We start from the raw sequence: 22,765 nt of genomic DNA on the forward strand, positions 1-22,765 counted from the left end.
AGTTATTCTGTGCACTTATTTGATTCATTGTACTGTTACAGTGAATCAAATAAGTACTGTACTGCTTTATTAGTATTTGCCCTTGACATTTTGCCTTTTTTCCTGTGTGCATAGGTTCGAAAGCATATAAATGACCTATATGAAGACTTACGAGATGGACATAACCTGATTTCCCTGCTCGAGGTCCTGTCTGGAGACACATTGGTGAGTTTTCATCTGTTTATCTGAAACTCTATGATCAGTTTTCCTTAAAGGGAGACAAAAACACAGACAAGGTTTTGACATTTGTGGAATCTACCCCCGCCTCCTTCACTTCATGATTAAATAAGATCAACAGAAATATAAGATAAACATCCCAAAGCAAAATGAGACCGTAATTCTGAAAATTCCTCTAAAATGCTCTGCAACACCTACGTATGACAGAAATGATCGATCTGCCATTTCTCTTTCCTAATTGTTCTACTGGTTTTAGGGGGAATCAGAAAATGTTATAAAGATTTCTCTGCTGCAATCTTACATCTTCCAAAACCCAAACACAATGTGGAAGAGCAGATCCACGTTTCTTTTTCTATTTCTGGGATGAATTTAGTGAAATAGTCATCATTTTGATTTTTGATCGTTCTCCTGAAATAGGATGTACGTCTTGGTGTTTACTGTTGTAAATTCAACCCTGAATGGGGCAATTAGTGAACCACATTTGCATCATTTACGTGGGCAACAAACCTGAGTGGGATACTTAATAAAGTCATTACCAGGAAAAAGCTGATTAACTCTTGTAGTCTTCAACAAGTGCCACACAGCTTGTAATTATCCATTAAAAACATTTAATGTGCTAATGAGCTTCTTTAACCTACTAACAGGCCAGGGTTGTCTTCAAGATAAGAACCATGTGTAATTTATGCAATTACACAATCTGGTAGTGTGTGATATCCCAGGTCAGCAGCTTGTTGTACCACAGAAACACTGCCTATGTGTCTGCTTTTACAAGAAAGAATCATCAAAGCTCTGTCCTGCACACCTGCCTGAGCTCATTTTCACCTGGACTTTCACATGTTGAGCTGTGTATGTCCTCTGTACTTAACCTTCCTCTCAGCTCTCTGCTGGATAATGAGACCTTAACCTCAGAGGACAAACTATACCGCATCTGACAGGCAACATGGCCATGTTATTTCTGTAAAATTGCTAAATCTGTATCACAACATGGCAATATTACAGACGGCAGATGGTGCTGCACATGGCACGTGACATGCCTGCACATAAGCAGGTCTTGTATTTCTACAGGTGTTTACCTGGGTATTCATATGGGGGGAATGGAATTGTGATACATAAATGATGATAAATTGCGATTTCGCTCTAGTTGGAGTCATCGAACGTGTAGTTGTGTGGGATTGTTACAGTTGGAATTGTTTTTCATATTACACTGCCTCACCGTTTGCAGAACTTAATAGAAAGAAAATATTAGTGAAAATAACCAAATAGCTTAAATTGAAAAAAGGGTTTTTGCCTTTTCAGTCTGTGTATCCAAAGTGGATCCTTAATGGCGGCAATGAAATCCTGAAATCTGTATATTCAAAGATGATATAATCCTTTACATGCTTGAATGCACTGTATGCATCAGTGTACATGCCGGCTTTAGTATTAAGCCTAAAGGAAGGAGGCAGCTACTGAAGGGTTCACTGGTATTCACAGTCAATTTACAGACTGATGATAGAAGTTAAGTGCTCAGAGTACAGTCATATTATTAAACCAACATGGGCCTCACTGTCTTTTTGAACAGCATGTATCTCTGTGAGGAGCTCCAGGTATCAGTTCTCTCCAGTCTGACTAACTTTCATCTTCAAAGTTATCCATTTTTTTGAAAGTTCCGTTCCCCTTCTGTTTGTTTGCTCTTTGAGTGTTTTCTTTTCATTCATGTCTAACCTTCTTTGATTTGGCCACTGTGTGTGTCCATGTCTTCCTGTCTTCCCCATATGTTGCCTTTTCCGTGAAAAGCCAAGGGAGCGTGATTTACTGAAGACATTGCGGTTGGTGAGTGGGACGGAAGCATGTGAAGTTGAGCAGCATGGACACACAATGGATGATGATAAGGGGGTATGTGTGGATTTCTCCCCACCCCCTTGTAACAAACTAATGCAGAGCGTGCTGTGGTCATTTAACAGAAGTGTAGAAAAACAGTCCCACCGATTTCATTCTTATTGTAATATTAAATCATTTCTTTAGTGAGGTTTTAGCCATTTTTCTTAAGGGGTTTACAGAATTGCCAACTTTTCCAACTTTGTATTCAACACCAAGCTGCATTTTGGCACTGTTGTGTATGTAGACTAGAGACATCCGAGTCCTTGCTGCAAAAAGGTACTCATGGTGCACACACCCAGGCTGCCCCCAATCATACTTCAATAAAATAAATCTAGCATTTAGCATGTGATCGCATTAAATATATGTAGTACACTAGATGGCACTCAGAGCGTATACCTCCGCCAAGGTCGTGTCGTGCTTCGATTTTTGACTGATGAGTGATGGAATTTAACAGGTTATTGACAACACCATGATTACCTCCTTAACCCTACTGACAGAATAACACACGTTTTGATTATTGATGGAATGTTGTTGTTTAAGAAGCGAGTGCACAGGTTTTGTTTTGGTTGCAATTTTTTGAAGAATGAACCACAGCCACTCAAGTTTGGCAGCAAATGGTCAAAACAAACACAAAACCTGCCAAATCTTGTCCATACATTCCACTTGTAAAATATTATAACAATAGCCCCGAAAATTGTTCAAGGAGATAAATAGAATTTTAAATGGCGGCAAATAATTATGATTCCTTGACTTACAGTTCCAAATGTATAGAGACCAAAACTTGTCAGACCAACCAAACTTCCTAGAAAGTGTCTTTGAAACTCTTTGACACACTGTATTATGCTAAAAGACACAAAGACAGAAAAACACAACATCCTTGGCGGAGGTAACAGTTAATAAAAAAAGGCTTTTCAGCTCTGGTCTTTATGCTTATCTCAACAGCTTTGTCCATCATAAAGACATCAATGCATTTTTTTTTATGCGCTTCTTTTGCTCCACAGCCCACGAGGGCTTCACAAGTGTGTGAGAGAGGCAGTGAGAGCTGTACGGATACTGAAATGAACGAGATTCCTCAGTGTCTTCTTGTGGTCAGCTGAGCAAGATGGCTGAATGTGAGAGTCACTTTTGTTGCTGCCGCGCCCGGGCTTGCACGCATTTACATCATTACATCATGCTGTCGCCGATGATCTCATGCTTATCCCAGCGGAGACGGGATACAAGTGCACCTTGTATTCATCACACTCGCCTCACTTATACAAATTTTATATAAAATTCATGTATATCATTTACGACATTTAACTGATACTAATATTTTACCCCACATTTTTCATGCATCTTTGGTTGTTATTGTTCTAATGGGATTTCTAGCAGGGTTGTTGTATTTCTTATCGTGAAATTTAAGGGCTGGAAATGTTGGGAATGTTCTGCGATGATCCCTATGTAATATGTACAGAGAGTGGGTTTGTAGAAATAGCTGCTTTCGGGTTGACTGATCATATCTTTATCTCTCAGCAGACGACGGGGGTAAGAATTTTGCAGCATGTCCCATGTATCACATGCTCCTGATCTTTTTTTCATTCAGTTTTTGCATTGTTTATCTTCTCATATTGATAATAAACTAATGACACAGTGGCTCCTCCACGTTTTATGCCCACAGCCTCGGGAGAGAGGGCGGATGCGCTTTCACAGACTCCAGAATGTACAAATTGCACTGGATTATTTAAAGAGGCGGCAGGTAAGAATGGAACAATTTCATCCTCACTCACTCAGGAAGACATTGACAGAGATTTTTGTCAATGAGAAAAATGAGTTGAGTACAAAACTGGACACTGTGTTAAATTGCCCCACTTAGTGCGTTTTCCAGCATTGGGATTTTATGTAGATTTGATTGCCTTCCCTTCCCCCACAGTAGCCAGAATGTGAGGAAGAGCATCCAGCTGTGATGCAACACTGAGACAAAGGATTCATAGAGGGGCACACATCAGTTATCCTATTGTTTGATCTACATACTAAATACATTCAGGGCGCTCATATAGTTGTTGAATGCAAACAGATCTATCAGTTAATTCCTCTGCAATGTTTTGATGACAAGAATTAAAATCATCATCCACTGGCACTGGAAGAATGAATACAATACTACAACTACACAACTACTCTATTGTTTGCACTCTGCTTTCATGTTACATGTGAAGGAATTAATTATGAAATCTAAACTTTGCAGAGACTATTATCTGTATTGTTTGATATTTAGAAAATAAGTATCCTAGATCTTATGTCACTTGTTTCATAACAAGCGTGGTCATCTCAGTTCAACATTGACTATTGGAGTGTTGCACGACACAATACACTGACTATTCTGCCACCTTGTGGTAGTTGTTGAGCAATGTAGACAACAGCAATTATCACTGCCAATGTTTCCCTTGAAGTCATCAATTATTTTCTGGTGTTTCTTTTACTTGTAATTTTGTGATGTGCTTAAAAAATGTGTTATTAGGGTCTCCTCTATTTATGTCTGTCCTCTTATGTCAAGCATGCACAGGTTCATTTGCTGAATGAAAAGTACTATATGAATAGAGTTTTATTATTTTATTATTGTTGTCATTGTTGTACAAAATAATGTACACAGTAAATGCAGAAATACTTTTTTTTATCACACTAAGACATTATTTAGATATGTGATGTTTGCAGTGTGTTAATGACTTTCTTTCTTGCCGTCAGGTCAAACTTGTAAATATCAGGAATGATGACATCACAGACGGCAACCCAAAACTCACACTGGGGTTGATCTGGACCATAATTCTGCACTTTCAGGTCAGTGTTGTTATGTCATGGTCTTTCAACTGTTTTCTTCTTCTTCTTCTTTCTCATCCCAGCTGATGGATGAGAATGTGCCTCATCATTTGCATGTATCGGTCATGAAGGTGTCACAGATAAGTGCGGTTGATCTCTTGTAAATTAGTTCAAACCGTTCAGTTGCACACACCAATCAATGATTCCTGCCTTGGTTATCTGTTGAATTGTTGAAAGCTCAATGTTTACACAGTGTTGAGATTGATCGATTGCATATACAGTGTGTGAGTTGCTTCCAGATGAGTGTATTTATGTGTTCACACTTCTACAATTGTTGTTGCTACTTTTGATCACAAGGTGTCAAAGCTGTTTCGCATACCATCCCACTTTGACTCAGATTACACTGGAATGAATCAAATGGATGTTTACCTGGGTAATACTTAAATTACATCTCAGGTCAGATTTCCTCCTGTAGCTTTGAGTCGCTGTAAAAACGTTTGGTTTCCCCTGTAACAATGAAAGTGGGACATGAACTCCCGTCCTCCTTATGGTTATCATGCATGGAACATTTTGGCCTGTGCAAACTCATGCAGTATTTACGATGTTCCGGCAGCTGCACTTTATGACTGTGACCACAGCGAATCAGTATAATCAATCATTAGTGTCCAGGACATCATGCAACACATTATCATTTATCATTGCATGCGTTTGGTTCAAAGATTTGCCTTTTAAGGAGGTTTAGGTTTATTAGGTGTTAAACTTTAATGTGCTCTAGGCTGGCTTCATATTTCTCTTTGATTGTTTCAAAAAATGCTCTCTCTGGGCACAATGATGCTGCCGGATACCAAAGAGTGTTGGCTAGATGGGTGTGTTTCAGCATGCCAGGAATCTAGGCGACCTGCACAGAATCCATTATCCTCCCATTATCCAATAACATCTAGAAAGCACTCGCTCGCTCACTCGCTCCCTCAATCGCTCACTCACTCCCTCAATTGCTCACTTGCTCACTCGCTCACTCACTCACTCACTCACTCACTCACTCACTCGCTCGCTCTTGTCTTGCATTGTGTTATTGATATTCTTAGCGCCCTGATTCAGTCATTCATTTTTGAATTTTTTTTTTTATCATTGAATGCATTATTGGATTCTTCAAATATCACACTGACAGCTAGCTGGGTGATGATTGCCCACACCTGCTCCTTTCTGTCTCACGCAAGCCCTTGAGCAGCAGCGACGGGCCTGTTTCATCTTGATTCATGTGGGTAGCTGGATCATTTCGGGAAAAAAAAATGATGATACAACTCCAGCTTTGCTTTTACAGCATAAGAGCAAGCTGGCAGGAGATCTGTTGTCATTTCTTATCTGGAGCATGTGTTGTGCTCCCGGGGTCATTTTGAGAGCATTTACTTTTTCGTGTTTAGATATGTTAATGAGCACTGATGGGATGTGTGTTGTAGCATGTTTGACCCAAATTCTCCCTATCATAGTTTGTTTACTGTTTTGATATTGGTGGTGTTATATACTGCACCTTAACCAACCGTCTAATACAGCCTGTACAGAAATGTAACTGCCTCTGTGTGTACAATGTTCTATTTTATTGCTGTCAATGGTGACCATATTGCATAGTTACTTGGTGTTAAGGGACATAGGGGTAATTCATAAAGCACAGAACCTGGGAAATGTGAGTAATTCATCCCTTAACACCTTTTACTGGCCTTTGTAGGCCCTGAAATGAGAGGTACAGGCAAAAATGACCTGTTTCAGCCAGACTGTAATTATAGCGATATACTGTTCGTGGGTAAACTATGACAATGCACTATTATGTTTCTGTGTTGGCTCTGGCTGGTAGTCAACAGAGTCTCTCTGTCATGGCCAATGTCCTGTCAGTGAGTTTGTAAGGCAAATTCTGTCATATTTACAGCAAAAATGTAATGCCTACTGAATGCCATCAATCTTCATTTCATATTTAAGATCGCAAGGAAAACCTTTTCAAATGCTGCAGTCTTAACCGTGTAGGAAGGTAGGTTGACTATAAGCTCACTGTAGGTAACAGCAGTAGAATTCAGTGTCCTGTAGTTTGAACTGTGTGGGCAGTCAGGTGACTTTGACCTTCAGGGCAACTTAGTCTGCGTTCAGATTTCGTAAGAACACACTGGCACAGTTATTTTTAGTTGTGCTGTGTGGTGGCATTATAGTTTCTCTTTCACGTGCAGCTCCCTGTTTTTCTGTGTGGGGGTCATATTATTACAATATTCCACACTGGGTCTGTATTTAGCCAAATTAACAGGCAGTTTGTTCTGCAGCTTTCATTGGCCTCTGCTGCTCATCGGTCCTCATTATTGTTTTGGTTTTCTAAGCCTTGATGACATCAAGTTTGGCAGGGACTCCCTCTGGGTCACATAGTCTGTCGAAACAGTCGAGCTGAGCCAAACTTTTGTTCGCCATCAGATGGCATAAATCTCCCCACTTATCCTTTATCCCCAGCCTTGAAGAACATTTACATGAGGAAAACAGCTGAGCGCTATAAACACGTGGGCCGTGCCTCTGACTGCATTTATGGTGTTTGTGCTGGATTAGCAAAGGCAGAAAAATGTATCAAAGGTCAGATTGGATTCCAGTGACAGAGGAGAGACCTGAGAGAGAGAGAGAGTGAGCGAGCCAGAGAGAGTATTACGTGCAGAAGGAGAAGTGCTGAGAGGGAAAGAGCAGGAGTGAGTATGAAAAGGCTGGACAGTTTTCAACTGTGATTCCCAGGGAGTCAACACCAGGACACCCTTTGAGTGGAGCTTAGTTGACATTTTGCTGTCAGTGTGTGTCTCTCTGTCAGTGAGATGGCGGAGCTAAAGTTCAAGAGGAGCTGAGGGTTCAGCGTTGTCGATGGGATATTAACTCTGTGACTGACAACGGGCATGGGGAACATCTGTGGCTGTGTCCGGGGCCCTAAGGAAGATGCCTATGTTGACCCCAGAAAAGCTCCAATGAGCCTCGGAGCTAAAGAGCATAAAGGACGCCGCTATTTCCAAAGGAAGAAGAGGAAATCCGAAGCTGACTTTGTTGAATATGTTTGGAACCACAGAATTGAAACTGAAAACAATGGGGTCACGGCTGGGAGTACCGAGTTCCGGCGCAGCACAGATGAGATCTCTGCTGCTCCAGTCAGACCGTCGGAGGTGGAGGAACGATTATCCAGGCAACAAAGCATAAGCAAAGGTGTTTATGTTGGAGAGGTGCCGGTATTTATTCACCGAAATCCCTGTAACGAACCATTTCACAACGGTCTAGCATGCAGAATCAAAAGGTACTCTGCAGACCAGGAAGACGATGACAAAAGCAAGTCCAGCATAGAAGAGTCACTCCATCGCACTAGCACAGCTTCCCAGGCGAAGGATGGTTTGCTTGGGAGGAAGCTGCTACAACGGCAGTTAAGGAGGGCAGTGAGCTTTGGTGCAGTAGAGCATGTGTTACAGACTCTGAGGGGAAATGACACACCCAGGGATGAGGAACTGTTTGCCAAAATTATATGGAGCTCTCAGATACACAGGAGGAGAAGACGGAGGGCCCACAGCTTCTCTGCTTACATAGAGCCTCACCCAGCTTCTGCCAGATCTATTTCCACCCAGCATGAGGTAAATCAAGAATATCTTATTTATAGTTATGATGGGGGTGATCAAGTGTTCTCGATGATGGTTTAATAAGGAGGTTGTTTGATCCGGCTATTACTGCAAGAACTAAACTGAAATTCTTGCCCATATAATAGTTGAATGCAGTATCCTTCCAACATATCCTACCATTGTGAAACTAAGAGGTGATGATTAATCAGTTTTGAGGGTTAAGTTAGTTGAGGTCTAGCACCAGATTGCATAATATTGAACCTTGTTTTTTATCTCTCCGCCTCATGTACTGTATGTATGAGGGTATAATATATGGGTCCACTGGAAGGGGAGCTTGGGTTGTGATCTTAAACGCAACATTCATCATTGTGTACGGTATAGTCAGATGAAGTGACTCTGGGTAACTGGGTGACTCTTACATAGAATAAACTCTGCTATTTCACCGCCGCCACTTCTTTACGTCACGCACCATCTTTAAATAATGTATTGTGATCAATTGATAAATACTGCCCGAAAGATGTGATTTTGAGAACCTCTGATGTGGAGTTTGTCAAGTGAAAGGTCAACCTCAGATAATCACGTCTGCATTTCAGATTGATTGGTGTTTAATAATCAGCTCATAGAGAGTGGCAAAGATCGTTCACAGATGACGGGCCACAACATGACAAACATTGGTCAAAAATTATCTAAAAGAAGACTCCGCACATAGGATAAAAGAAATTGGTTGATGATTATTTTCTTATCAATATGCAATGGAGCAATGTTTCATTTAATTCATTTCAATATTCCGCTTCAGCAGGATACCAATGACCTGTCAGTCAGTGTTCAGTCATAGGCTTTTGAGGACGTATGTGTTTTGAGTCTAGTTTTAAATTAAGCTGCTGATGGGACAGACCTTAAACTAACTGGAAGCTGGTTCCAGATATAGGCAGCATGATGGCTAAAGGCTGCTTGCCTTGCTTCATATACACTCTAGGTGTTGCCAGCAGATTAGCCCCTGATGATCTAAGAGCCCTAATGGGTTCATACTGTACTCGACATGTCTGAAATATATTTAGGACCAAAGCTTGTCTTCTTGGCCTTGGTCAGCTGCTGAAGTTGACTTAGTTAAATCAGTTTCATTGTTTTGTTGGGAAGACCAGGAATTGAGCATTACAATAATCCAGTCTACTAAAGATGAAGGCAGGAACTACTTCCTTTAGATTTTGGTTAGACGTAAACACTTTGATTGAGGTTATATTTTCAGATTATGAAAAGCTGATTTAATTGTGGGTTTTATATGATCTGTGTCTTGTGTTACCTCAAGGCAAAATAGTCGATGTCATCTAGCAATTATAGTTATGTTATGAACAAATCAACGCAATCTAAATACATTAAAAGAGATGAATTGATCTTTGACCTGGCTGGGCCCCTCCTGGTGGTGAGGGCCTAGGCTGCGGCCTATGTGACTGATGTGTTCGAAGGTTTGTTTTTTCAATGGGAAGTGCCATTCATTTCAGTGGAAGAATGTAGCTGCTAGGGCTTGTTGTGGCTGCCGTGGTGGTTGTGGTGCACAGGCTCAGTTTTCTCCATTCTGCTGCTATTGCTATTGCTATGTTAATTTCTGATATTGTTTTAATTTTGAAAAGATACAGTATAGTTTAACTATTAAATTACAATTATATTGACGTATCACTTTATTGCTTCACCATGCAGACGTTTAACTGTGAATAAATAGTTGTTTTAGGTCACCAGATTCTGCTCTGAACTCTTTTGTAACACTTTTTAAGTAATTTATTAGCAAAGTTCTTATCCACTGCTGTTATTTTTCATGGTTCAAGTGTGATTGCTGCCGTTATCGAAACCAGAAATGGAAATTGGATAGTGATAACCAATTCATGTCACAATTTCTGTCAAAATTGAAATATAATTGAATCCATCTTTCTGTAACAATACCTCTTCCAGGCAAAAAATAACACAAACTGGGAGTAGTTTGTGATGTAATGCACTGGATTCTATTATATTGTAGTACTTGTACTGTTTACCACACTTGTTGGTATTTGTATTATTACAAATAATGTAATCTGGCGCCTGAATGACATATTTGAAAAAAAAAATATCATTTGTTTATTAGGACAGAAATCTGAATTCATCTTTTAACTTTGTATAACAGTTTATACGTACATCTGCTTGAAGCTCCCTCAACTGCTCACTCGATGTTCAATTCACACTATTTGACACTTTGTTTTTCTTCATGCAACAGATCTCAGAGATCCACGTAACTGGAGAGTCCAATGACATGACAGCCAAGGAGAGGCTTCTGCTCTGGTCCAAGCAGATGACAGACGGCTATGTCGGTGTGCGATGTGATAACTTCACTACCTCCTGGAGGGATGGGAGGCTATTTAATGCCATCATTCACAAATACAGGTAGAGTCACAGAGACAGAAATGCACAACGTTTTTATAGAACTAGAATAGAATAGAATTGCCATCATAGAAAGCCTTTGCATAGTAGTTTTAGTGACTCATCTTGGCCTCATGTTTGATTGCAGTAAGAATCATGCATGGATACTGTAAGAGAACGTATTAATGTAGCAACAGATACTGATTTAAAAGGTGGGATTAATCAAAAATAATTAGCTGCAATGCTCAATGTACATTATTATGGTAAGTTTCACCATTGAGACACACTGCCTGAGATAAATACTTAATGAATATATGTAGGTCATATCGCCTGCCATGCTATGGTACAGCTGGAAGCACCAAAATATGTACACAAATATCAAAACACACACTGTGTCTTTGTTGGAAGTCCTGTATAGACCAAACAATGCGTCTGCCGTTCTGTCTACATTCTACAGTTACTGTGAGATCTGTTTTAAGTCTTTTGTTTGTCAGTTGGCTGTCAGTTGTCATATCAGCAAATACACACACATTGCAGTCGTCTTATTGACAGTTTGTCCTGGTTTACTGCTGTGAAACTAGCAATCTTTCTGTCTTATCACTATTCCCTGTTGGATTGTCTTTCCTCTCTTCCCTGACTCGACCCCGTTTCTCTGCGTTGCAGGCCAGACCTGATTGATATGAGCCTTGTGTCGACCCAGACCAGTCGATCAAATCTAGAGAGTGCGTTTTGTGTAGCTGAACACCTAGGGGTGGCTAGGCTGTTGGACCCTGAAGGTACGATCCATACATGCCGTCGTGTTCTGAAAGCATTTGATTCAGTTATCAATTTGGAGTAAATAATCAATTTATGCTTGAATATTCTGTGTGAGTCGAGCTCATTGACATATGAATGAATGCTCATCCTTTGATTTTTTCTGCCCTCATCAGACGTAGACGTTCAGTCTCCTGATGAAAAATCTGTGATCACCTATGTCTCAACACTCTATGACGCCTTCCCCAAAGTACCTGATGGTATTGACGGCATCAGTGCTAATGTGAGTTGCCGTTCTAGATGCAATTCTGCGGAAATTGAAGTGACAATTATGAAATAGCTATTGATTGTCCTTTCCCTCTGTATAGGATGTTGACATCAAATGGGTGGAGTACCAGAATATGATCAAATACCTCAGCCAGTGGATCAAACACAATGTAACCATAATGTCAGACAGAGCATTCCCCAACAACCCTGCGGAACTCAAGGTATTATTCACCAACAACCTTTGCTTTTACAGTATAGATCAGTAACATAATAATGGCGTAATATGTGTCATAATGTTGTATTATACTGGTACTTCTGAATTCATTAATAACAACATGATATTCTGGTCAATGGCAGTATTCAGAAAATATTAAATATTAAGAGTGTCATTTTTGTGGTACAAATGAGGTCAAAACATGTTGGTAATAATGGGGTAAAGTGCTTATAAAAACAGCCTTTTATTTCTGTTGTCTATTGTTCTGTTTTACTGTGGTACAAATACATAAACATGGTTTAGAATAGACCCTACAGCTCAGAGGGTTCATGGTTTGAATCCCAGTGCTGGTGTTTTTATGTGTTTTCCCCTGAAGGTTAACACTTAAGTGCTGATCATTAAACTAATGTTTACAGTTTGTAATTGCGTGAATGAACCTGAATATGTAGCCTAATCTTTACATTGCAAAATGATCAGCTTTTCTGGCAGGTTGAGAAAGGAGATCCATGAAATAAATTGCAACAATAAAAAAGAATGTCACAGAGATTATTATTATTTTAAGCATGCATAAATTGAGCTCTGTCTCGTTTTAAAATGCTGGCGTCATAATAGCCCATAGGTAGCGTCTTTCTGTCTGCTCAATTTGATGGGTTTGGCAGGGCAGCTTCTATTTGCATATTAGAAGCGGACTATTTATAACATGAAATGCACAACGCTGTGGGCAATAAGCATAGAAATCTTGAATGTAATGTAATCTCTGCCATCTTTTGCAGGCACTTTATACGCAGTATTTGCAGTTCAAAGAACACGAAATCCCCCTGAAAGAGAACGAGAAGACAAAAATACAAAACCTCTACAAAATGCTTGAGGTATACCAACGCATGTGATGAAAACATACCTGTAGTTTTCCTCATTCTGCAGGTGCTAGTAATAACATTTCTGTGTGTGTGTGTTAATACTTCAGGTGTGGATTGAATTTGGACGTATTCAGTTACCCCTGGGTCACCACCCTAATGATATAGAAAAGGAATGGGGCAAACTGATTGTGGCCATGCTGGAGCGAGAGAAGAGCCTGAGGCCTGAGGTGGAAAGGTATGTAGAGGCATTCAGCCCCTCCCTGCTAATATGATTAATCGTCATTATGTCATACTTAGCCTATATATCAGCCCGAAGCCATGAACATCCACAGTTTACTGCTGTTTCACAAAATATATGGCTCTTATGTGGCCCCACACAGGCATTGAAGCATGAAAAACATGCACATGCTATACATGCTGCACTTTTCTTAAACCGTTGAATAAAGCTTCATTAAAGATAACAGGTGAGCCGCTGTATGAGTCAGCATATTATTAGCTTGTTGTGATATAGGCTGTGTGCTCTAGCGTCATATAGCAAACACCTATCTGTCTCCCTGGAATCCCCCAAACCTCCCGGAGCTGTTTCGCTCTGTGATCTGATTTATATTAATGCATTAATGAGCTCCTGCACCTGTTCTAGTTCAGGTTTACTAAAGTGCAAATGATAAGGTCGACTTATGTTCCAATAGAGATAATAGAGTGAAAATAGATGATACAGATAAAACAGAGTGATCAGCGGAAAACATGACTGCTGATATCAAACGGATCTCCTATAATTTGATAAACAATTCCAAAAATATAGATCTAATTACCTTAAAAAAAACTGTCCTGTTCTGTCTGTCTCACAGCGATAAAGTAAACATTTTTTTAAACAGATTTTGAACACAGTTGGCAGTTTGGTTGGAGTTGTTTTGAAGTCGGTCAAAGGTCAAGGTCAAAGTTTCAGCCCATGGCTAATGCATGGTTAGTTTAATGAAGGCATATATTGACATGTACATTGTATCAGACATTGTTACTCTGTCATTATTAGTATGTTTGTGATAATAATTGAAATCGTCCACTGTTAACTGGATTATTCTTGTGCTTGTTATGATTGTTCCAATTCTGACATCATATCATGAATATCCTTGATGGAAGTTTGCACATGGTGTCTCTTCACTGGGTTGATCTAAGTAAATGCGGTTTATGTTCCGATGCTGGCATCTTATTTATAATCACAATGTAATTTCCAGAGGGGTCTTTAAAAGTTGGATTCTACCATCAAAGCAGAAGCGCGGGTGTGGCTCTGAGCAGACTCCTAGTTTGCAGTTGTTGGTGCATGATTGTTCATTATTTCTAGAAAACCTGACTGAAAGTTTGAGAGTAGCTCGCATGAACTCTTTTTGTGGAAACTATGAAATGTCAAACGTTATCTTTCAGACTTGGAAAATCACTATCAATTACTGAAGTTGAAGTGAAACATATCTGTTCTTGCCTTTGTGGTCAAAAAATAAATAAAACATCACATTTTAGAATGGTAATGCGATTGAGGTGAAAGTTGGCAGAAGCAGCATTACAGCATTTTGGCAGCACATTATACATTCTTGATCCCTTTAAAAAGTGTGATGTCTCAACCTGTGATGTCTTTTTGCCTCCTGAGGGCGGCATTTTATGGGTGGGGTGGGTGTCACTTTACCAGCTGCTCACCAGGCTGTGACAGTATAAATGTGAGCAAGTGAGGGAGGTTCTGTGAGATCCGCAAATGCTCTTGGTGAAACAGCAGTGGAGGATGGGATCCTTGCTGGGTGATGTTCATGTTGAGGAATGAAACAGCAGTTAGAGTGTTGAGGAATAGCGATAGTGATCTACCTTGCAGCAGAATATGGCGTTTGTGAGAACTCTCTCATCTGATAGCTCCATTAGCTTCAGCAAGTTTGGCACCAATGAGAACATTCTCACTGGATCTGCCTTGGAACGTTTACAGGCTGGAAGCTACATCTTTTCCAATAATAACAATGTCTTTGCATCTAGGTGAGTGCATGTCTGGCTTTTTAAAAGCTTTTTTTTCACTTTTTATAACTAACAATTTCACCATGATCTTTTTGTTTTTGTAGACTTGAAATGTTGCAGCAGATCGCCAACAGGGTCCAGCGGGACTGTGTGAATGGAGAGGACAAGCTAGCATTGGCCAGAACTGCCCTGCAGTCTGTGAGTTTCATGCAGCCTTTAGATTTACTGTGTTTTGTAAAAAGCATTCATTCACATGCTTTGGCTAGACTGATTGTCACATTTTCCTCTGCTCAGGATGCAAAGCGTCTGGAGTCTGGGATTCAGTTCATAAATGAAGCTGAGATTGCAGGCTACCTTTTGGAATGTGAGAACATTCTCCGGCAACAAGTGGTGGACATCCAAATACTTCTAGATGGGAAATTCCCCTTTGCAGATCAACTCGTCCAAAGGTATGAAGTGAATTCACTTTTTAAAATGAGGGCACCGGAAACTCTCTAAAACTCTGAATTATCTCCTATTTTTCTCCTTCTTTGTTTTGACTGCAGGGTCTCAAAGCTCCGAGATGATCTTCTAGCCCTGAGAACTGAGTGTTCTGCGGTGTACAGTAAAGGTCGCACCTTGACAACAGAGCAAACCAAACTCATGATCTCAGGCATCACTCAAAGTCTCAACCCAGGCTTCTCCAAGGACATAAACACGGGCCTGTCACCAGCCCTCACCCCTGCACTCACCCCAGGTGGGCTCGTCACCCCTGGGTCCACTTTCACTTCTAGCCTTTCGCCATGCCTGACCCCATCCTTGACCCCTGCCATGACCCCAGGTCTGCAGCCTTCCTCAGTCCAGTCTTACATGGGAAGTGGTGGAGTGGACGTGGGCGCCCTCAAACATTTGAAGCTCATGCAGATCCGCAAACCTCTCATGAAATCCTCACTGGCTGACCCCAACATGACAGAGGAGGAGGTCAACATGAACTTTGTTCAGGACCTGCTGAGCTGGGTGGAGGAGATGCAGGTGAGCTCAGCTACAATCAGTATGGCACTCAACAACAATAGCAACAATTATACTTGTGTGTTTATGTTTCTATATTAAGTTGACATTAAGACATCTCTTCAGTTGCATATGTGGATTTCAGGTCGAGGAATAAAGGAGTGGGGGTTTGATTTTGTTCCCTCTGAATTACAGTTGCAGCTGGATCGTTCAGAGTGGGGATCTGATTTGCCAAGTGTGGAAATGCATTTAGAGACACACAAAGGTGTGCACAAAGTCATTGAAGAATTTCAAATGAGTCTTAAAGAAGCCAAACTTAGTGAGGTGAGTGCTTTGCAATCCTACAATTCAGTCTGATATGTTGTTGTATCTGCCTACTCCAACAAAAAACAAACGTTCTTTCCTCCTCAGGTTCAGATGAATCTCCCCCTGAAACTAGCGTACTCAGAAAAGCTGAACAAATTAGAGAGCCAATATGAAAAACTATTGGTAAGTGATGTGTTGCTCATACTGTTGTGTGAAATGTGTGCACGGTGTCAATTATTGTGTGTGTTCTGTATCACTGACTCCATGAGTTTCTGTTTCTGTCAGAGGTGTTCAGGCGAGAGGCAAAGCTCCCTGGAAAGTCTGCATGACTTTGTGTCACGGGCAACACAGGAGCTCATCTGGCTGAATGAAAAAGAAGAAGAGGAGGTCGCCCATGACTGGAGCGATCGCAACAGCAACATGTCCAAGAAAAGAGACTACCATTCTGTATGTTGTAATGGTGCAATATGATTGTGTTTGTGGTTAAAAACAATGGTTCATACTGAAACTGTGAGAGGACACAAGCAGAGAGAATTACAAGGCAGTTCTTTTGTTCTTACAGTTTGGCTATAATACAGCTGCATTCATTTGATACAACAGTAATCTCTGCCAGCTCAGCACTGAGAGGCAGGATATTAGGTTATGTGAGAGAAGGGAGTGACCGATCCTTTGCCACGGTTCAACGCCAGTGATACTTGATACTTTTTTGGCTCTTAACAGGATCTGATGAAGGAGCTGGATGAAAAGGAGGAAGTGATCAAGTCTGTGCAGGACAAGGCAGAAAGCCTTCTGCACAAGAGCCACCCTGCCAGGCTGACGATCGACGTAAGTGAACTCAGCAGACTGCTGACTCCAGCTTCACCCTGCCACCATCCTATAAGATATAAAGTCCTGGACATTGTGGCATTATCACTCTTTCTCTGCCTCACTCTATCACTCTGTCTTTCCTAGGCATACAAAGCTGCCATGCAAACACAGTGGGGCTGGATTTTACAGCTCTGCTCATGCGTGGAACAGCATCTGAAAGAGAATGCTGTGTATTTTGAGGTGTGTTGCTGCCATCTTTTGGTCATAATCGTGAAAGTGCATTTATTGTTCACAGCTAATTTCTTCTTTTGTTTCTTGCTCTGCAGTTTTTCAATGACGCCAAAGAGTCCATGGACTACCTGAAGAACCTGCAGGATGCCATTCAAAGGAAGTACAGCTGTGATCGAAAGAGCAGCCTGCACAAACTGGAGGATCTAATTCAGGAATCAATGGTAAACTCTCACATCTGTGTTTCTGTGTGTGTGTGTGGGAAAGGGCGGGGGGGATGTATAAAACTGCATCTAAGCATGTCACTGATATGTTTGTGTGTCCTCAGGATGAAAAAGAGCAGCTCCTTCAGTACCGTAGCAACGTGGCTGGGCTGGTGGGCAGAGCCATAACCATCGTCCAGCTCAAGCCCAGGAATCCAGGCAGCCCTGTGAGGTCGTCCATCCCTGTGAAAGCCATCTGTGATTACCGACAGATCGAGGTACATACATGCATATATTACACTGAATTAGAAACACATTAGTTCCAAACATGACACTGATCTACCCTGTGCTTATGTTGCAACTCTTTCAGATTACCATATATAAAGACGACGAGTGCGTATTGGCCAGTAACTCTCATCGAGCCAAGTGGAAGGTGATCAGCCCGGCGGGGAACGAGGCCATGGTGCCGTCTGCTTGTTTCACTGTGCCTCCGCCCAACAAAGAGGCTGTGGATATGGCTACAAGGTGCATGTTGTATGCTGTACACCATCATTCCCTGCAAGAAAAGTGTTACTATTATTGAGTTGACGTGTGTCTTTTATTGACTCTTTTTAACTGCAGAACTGAACAGTTGTACCAGAACGTTCTGGCACTGTGGCACCACTCCCACATCAACATGAAGAGTGTGGTGTCTTGGCATTACCTCACTGCTGATATAAGAGCCATCCGTAACTGGAACGTTGCCTCTGTACGTGGCTTTTGTGCTATTCTCAGCAAAATTCATCGATTACCTGTACAATACCAAATTGATAATCATTTAAACCTATTGTTATCTTCTTTAACCCCTACAGATTAAGACCATGTTACCTGGCGAGCACCAGCAGGTTCTGAACAACCTGCAGACTCACTTTGAGGAGTTTGTAGAAGACAGCGAGGAGTCCGAGGTGTTCACGGTTGCAGACTGTGGCCAGCTGGAGAGAGACGTGATGGCCTGCAAGGAGTTCTATGAAGAGCTGCTCAGATCTGCAGAGAGAGGCACGGCCAGGATAAACCTCATGTTTTTCCCACAACGTGTAGCTGCTGTACACGGCACTCCTCACCTCGAGGGAAACACATGGCTCCTAAAGCCTTTAAGCCGAAAGTTAACGCCTTATGGAATTATGCTTTATCACGGAAAACAGGCAGAAAACAGTTTGGTGCTGTGGGTGGACACAGATATATCACTTATATTAGGAATTTATTTATATATCTTGTTATCCAATGCTTAACATCCACTTTAGAGTCAATTCAAACTGACTCTAAAGTGGATTTTAGGGACATTACTACAGGTTGATGCTGTGACAATGCTGCCACCTAGAGGCACTCCGTGTGTAAGGCATAATCTTTTAAATTGGCAGATTTGCCTTTGAACATTTCTTTGTTTGACACCATTCTACAAAAGCCCCAAAAGCTAAATGCTGTGTTCACCTGTCTTCTTCTTAGAAAATACAATTTATCCAAAGCAACATGCATGTCATGATCTTTACAGTGTTCAAAACAAAAACATTTAATCTTCTAGGTCATTTATTGTTACTAATCGTATTTTTCTGGCCAAACAGAGGAGCACGAGGAGTCGCTGTACAACCATTACATCTCAGAAATACGCAACTTCCGGAGGCATCTGGAAGGCCATGAAGAGCACCTGATCAGACAAATCCGCACACCACTTGAGAGAGACGACCTGGAGCAGAGTCTGCAGCGCATCACAGAGCACGAGGTGCACATCTGGGTGTCCAAAACATACATTTACAACCTCTAACTAACCGCTGGAGTTGTTTGACTGACTTCTTTCCACTCGTGTTTGCCTTCCAGAAACAAACAACCGAACTGATCAAGCTGAAGGAAGACCTGGAGGCTATGAAGGACAAGTGTGAAACGTTCCTGAGACAGGCTGCAGGTTCTCCATCTGTGCCAACGCTTTCCTCCGAGCTCACCGTCCTCACTCAGAGCATGAGCCAGGTGCAGTCGATGTCGTCCATCTACATGGACAAGTAAGTGAAATGAGCACCGCAGTCATTTGATATTTACAAAGAAACCTCATCTTAATTGAAGGTATGTTTTTTTACAGATTGAAAACAGTGAGCTTAGTGGTGAAGCACAGTCAGAGTGCAGAGACTCTGGTTAAGGCCTATGAATCCAAACTGTATGAAGAAGATGCAATGAACTCTGACCACAACTCCATTGAGGCCATCATATCCACCCTCAAGGTAATACACAATCTGTCAAAGTCTCAGAGCTTCTTTTTTTTGCGTATATTCATTAATTAAGTTTGAGTGATTCCTCTCTTTGATCGCAGCAATGGCGGACAGAAATCGACGAGAAACAAGAGGTGTTCCACAACATGGAGGACGAGCTGCAGAAAGCACGAGGAATCAGCGAGCGAATGTTTAAAGCTCACAACGAGCGCGACTTTGACCTCGACTGGCACAAGGAGAAGGCAGATCAGCTGTGTGAAAGGTGGCATAACATTCACTCGCAGATCGATGGCAGGTTTGTAGGAAGAACAATTATCATTTTGCCGTATCATCGCTGTAGATCTACAGTAAGTATCACTCACAGAGGATATGCATTTGCTTTTAGGCTTCGTGACCTGGAGGGTATCGGCAAATCTCTGAAATACTACAGAGACTCGTACAGTAGTCTGCATGAATGGGTCGGAGAAATGGAAGAAGCACAGGTCAAGTTCCAAGAAAACAAACCCGAAGACAGCAAGACAATTGCAGAGCGGCTAAATCACCAGAAGGTAGGACCAGCAGAAGAGACGTCCAGACAATACTTATTTATAGACACCATATATATGTTTCTATATCTAAAACATTTCTTTCTTCAGGTGCTTGTTGCCGAAATTGAGCAGAAACAGGGCAGATTCGATGAGTGTCAGAAGTACTCAGAGCAATACTCCTCTGCCATTAAAGTAAGCAAATGTTTTTTAGAATCTTTCGCAAAATGCAGGTTGTGTTCTGTAATTCAAAGCTGTGAAAATAAAGAACACAACAAACAAACAAACAAACAGGAAACTAAGCCGCTGTTTCCTATTTAGGATTATGAACTTCAGCTGATGACCTTCAGAGCAATGGTTGACTCCCAACACAAATCTCCTCTGAAGAAGCGGCGGATGCAGAGCTCGTCTGACACCATTCAACAGGAGGTGAAACTGCGACGGAGATGGAACGAATTGATGAAATTAGCTGTGTAAGTGTCGTGCACCTTTAATCCGTTTTTTTTGTTTCTCCTCATAACAGTTTATGGATCTCCGGACACGCTACACGACTCTGGTGACGCTCATGACGCAGTATGTGAAGTTTGCCAGTGAAACGCTGAAGAGGACTGAAGACGAGGAGGTGAGGTCATGCTTTGTTTGTGTGGTGGGTGGTGGTGGGTGTCGCTTATGTCATCAGTTTTGCTTGCATTATCTTCTTATCCTGTATGTGAGTAACATTCACATATCTCAATAAGAAGTCAATGTATCAGTCATAGAGCTTTCATGACCATGTGCAGTGCAAAGGCTTGTGTGGCTATGGGGGCGGGCGCTGTGCAAAGTCATGGCAGCTGACCTACCGTATGATTTAACAAGGGTAACTTCCTGTTTGTGGTGGAGGATATTTGGGGGACAGCTCAGTTTATGCAAAGATATTAAATGTGGTGCATGTTAACCAGATTTGTTTGGAGCTGAAAGCTTCTTGATTCAACACAAACGTTCTCTCCTGTCAACGTGTCTGTGGGGAAATAAAGTCTCCCTAGGATTTTGTAGTTAACTTTTTCTTTGTGTTTGATATTATTGTTATTACTTTTAACTTATTATTTAAGTATTTGTGCTTTGTTTTAGCACCGATTTTTAATGCTTTATAAAAATACTGTTGTCTTGTCTAAGACAAAAATTGTGCTGAATGTATGAAATCTTTAACTACTTTTTTTATAAAGAAGGTAAATATTTTGAATTATGGGGAAAAATGAAGAATTTTACAGTCTTGAAAAAACAAATTCCTGGGGAGATTTTTTGTTGAGCTGCGCTGGTGGTAAGGGGCAAATTATTGCAGCTTGTTTTTTTTTAACCAAAAATGAAATGAAAAGGGTGGATAACCTTTTTTTCCACATTATAGAGCAGAAAGACTTTGGAAAGAGCAGCATATGCAGAAAAGGCTGAAAGTGTGGAGCTCCAAAAAGCTGCAGGAGAAGAAGAGATTAGTCAACTTAATCAACAAGTCAATGAACTGGTGGTTGTGCTGGTTGCAAGACAAGCACGGCTGGAAAAGTTGGAAGGAGAGGTAGAAACACAGCAGAGGACGATTAATGATCTAATCCTTCAGAAGTCACAGATTGAACGAGATGTTCATCAGTATCGCACCAAGTTAGAGATAGCAGAGCAAGACAAAGCTGCCACCATGCAGGAATTAAATCACACACAAGAGTTAATTCAGCTGTCAGAGGAAAAGTTATCCATGACTCAGCAGAAACTCGAGGAACACTTGGCAAATGAAAGTAATGATGAACAAGATATTACAAAATACAGCCAGAAAAGTACAAGTCAAGTCCAAGAAAATGCAAGTGACCTGCAGCAGCCTTTGGCCTCTGTCAGTGAGGAAGTCATCAATGAGCTATCTGCACTTAGAGAAAACCATAGCATGGCAGTGGAAACCCTGAGGAAAAAAGAAGAGGAGCTAATCGTGATCAAGGAAAGAGCTGAAATGGCAGAGGAGAAGGCAGAACATTTCAAGGAACTGTTGGATGACAGCAGCAATAGACTAAAGACACTTCAGACAGACATGGAATCTGAAAGGAAAAATGCCGGACAAAAATCTGAGCAACTCCACCAGGAAACACTGAGCATGAAACAATCTGTCAGTGAACTTCAAGAGGAAATTAGAACACTCCAAAGAGTCAAGTCCTCATTGGAACAGAATGCTGTTTTCCACAACACAGAAGTTGGAGGCGTGAAGGAACAGCTGAAGATCACCCAAGGAGAACTGCAGAAGAAGAACTTTATGGAACAGGAGAAGACACACCAGATAAACAATTTAGAGGAAGAGTTGTCCTCCAGACAGGCGGAGATAGATCAGATGAAATTTAAATGCAAGGAGCTCACAAGAATGAATGTGTCCCTGAACAATGATATTAGGGGCCTTCAGCTCAATATTGAGTCTGTAGTACAAGAGAGATCAGCTTCTGAACAAAAGATTAAGTCTGTAAAAAGTGAGATAGAGAGCTGGAGAGAGCAGCTTCAAACGGCAAAGGAAGATAATACACGTTTGCACA

At 41.3% G+C, this 22,765-nt stretch overlaps 1 protein-coding gene across 10 annotated transcripts in view; it reads left to right on the forward strand.

Moving 5' to 3' along the window:
* dst (dystonin) overlaps window positions 1-22,765 on the forward strand; it is a 92,940-nt gene that overhangs the window by 20,083 nt on the left and 50,092 nt on the right. For 5 of the 10 annotated variants that reach the window (XM_076163073.1, XM_076163016.1, XM_076163044.1 and 2 more), the window contains 30 exons: window positions 115-204; window positions 3,734-3,811; window positions 4,795-4,887; window positions 10,720-10,886; window positions 11,526-11,638; window positions 11,792-11,898; window positions 11,984-12,103; window positions 12,870-12,965; window positions 13,061-13,188; window positions 15,047-15,140; window positions 15,237-15,391; window positions 15,488-15,953; window positions 16,125-16,253; window positions 16,341-16,418; window positions 16,521-16,682; window positions 16,956-17,060; window positions 17,187-17,282; window positions 17,369-17,494; window positions 17,599-17,751; window positions 17,844-17,998; window positions 18,095-18,221; window positions 18,325-18,508; window positions 19,072-19,229; window positions 19,325-19,503; window positions 19,581-19,719; window positions 19,809-20,002; window positions 20,093-20,255; window positions 20,343-20,426; window positions 20,553-20,660; window positions 20,755-20,853. In XM_076163073.1, coding sequence (XP_076019188.1) covers window positions 115-204; window positions 3,734-3,811; window positions 4,795-4,887; window positions 10,720-10,886; window positions 11,526-11,638; window positions 11,792-11,898; window positions 11,984-12,103; window positions 12,870-12,965; window positions 13,061-13,188; window positions 15,047-15,140; window positions 15,237-15,391; window positions 15,488-15,953; window positions 16,125-16,253; window positions 16,341-16,418; window positions 16,521-16,682; window positions 16,956-17,060; window positions 17,187-17,282; window positions 17,369-17,494; window positions 17,599-17,751; window positions 17,844-17,998; window positions 18,095-18,221; window positions 18,325-18,508; window positions 19,072-19,229; window positions 19,325-19,503; window positions 19,581-19,719; window positions 19,809-20,002; window positions 20,093-20,255; window positions 20,343-20,426; window positions 20,553-20,660; window positions 20,755-20,853 — 4,146 coding nt within the window. Of the gene's footprint in view, window positions 1-114; window positions 205-3,733; window positions 3,812-4,794; window positions 4,888-7,503; window positions 8,493-10,719; window positions 10,887-11,525; window positions 11,639-11,791; window positions 11,899-11,983; window positions 12,104-12,869; window positions 12,966-13,060; window positions 13,189-14,701; window positions 14,964-15,046; window positions 15,141-15,236; window positions 15,392-15,487; window positions 15,954-16,124; window positions 16,254-16,340; window positions 16,419-16,520; window positions 16,683-16,955; window positions 17,061-17,186; window positions 17,283-17,368; window positions 17,495-17,598; window positions 17,752-17,843; window positions 17,999-18,094; window positions 18,222-18,324; window positions 18,509-19,071; window positions 19,230-19,324; window positions 19,504-19,580; window positions 19,720-19,808; window positions 20,003-20,092; window positions 20,256-20,342; window positions 20,427-20,552; window positions 20,661-20,754; window positions 20,854-22,765 lie in introns of those variants that run through there. The other 5 variants (XM_076162996.1, XM_076163035.1, XM_076163006.1 and 2 more) reach the window with 3 other exon arrangements.

The sequence above is a fragment of the Genypterus blacodes genome, unplaced genomic scaffold, assembly GCF_046128005.1.
Source record: "Genypterus blacodes isolate CSIRO-AG114 ecotype Tasmania unplaced genomic scaffold, CSIRO-AGI_Gbla_v1 ptg000012l_1, whole genome shotgun sequence".
In the NCBI taxonomy this organism is placed as follows: Eukaryota; Metazoa; Chordata; class Actinopteri; order Ophidiiformes; family Ophidiidae; genus Genypterus; species Genypterus blacodes.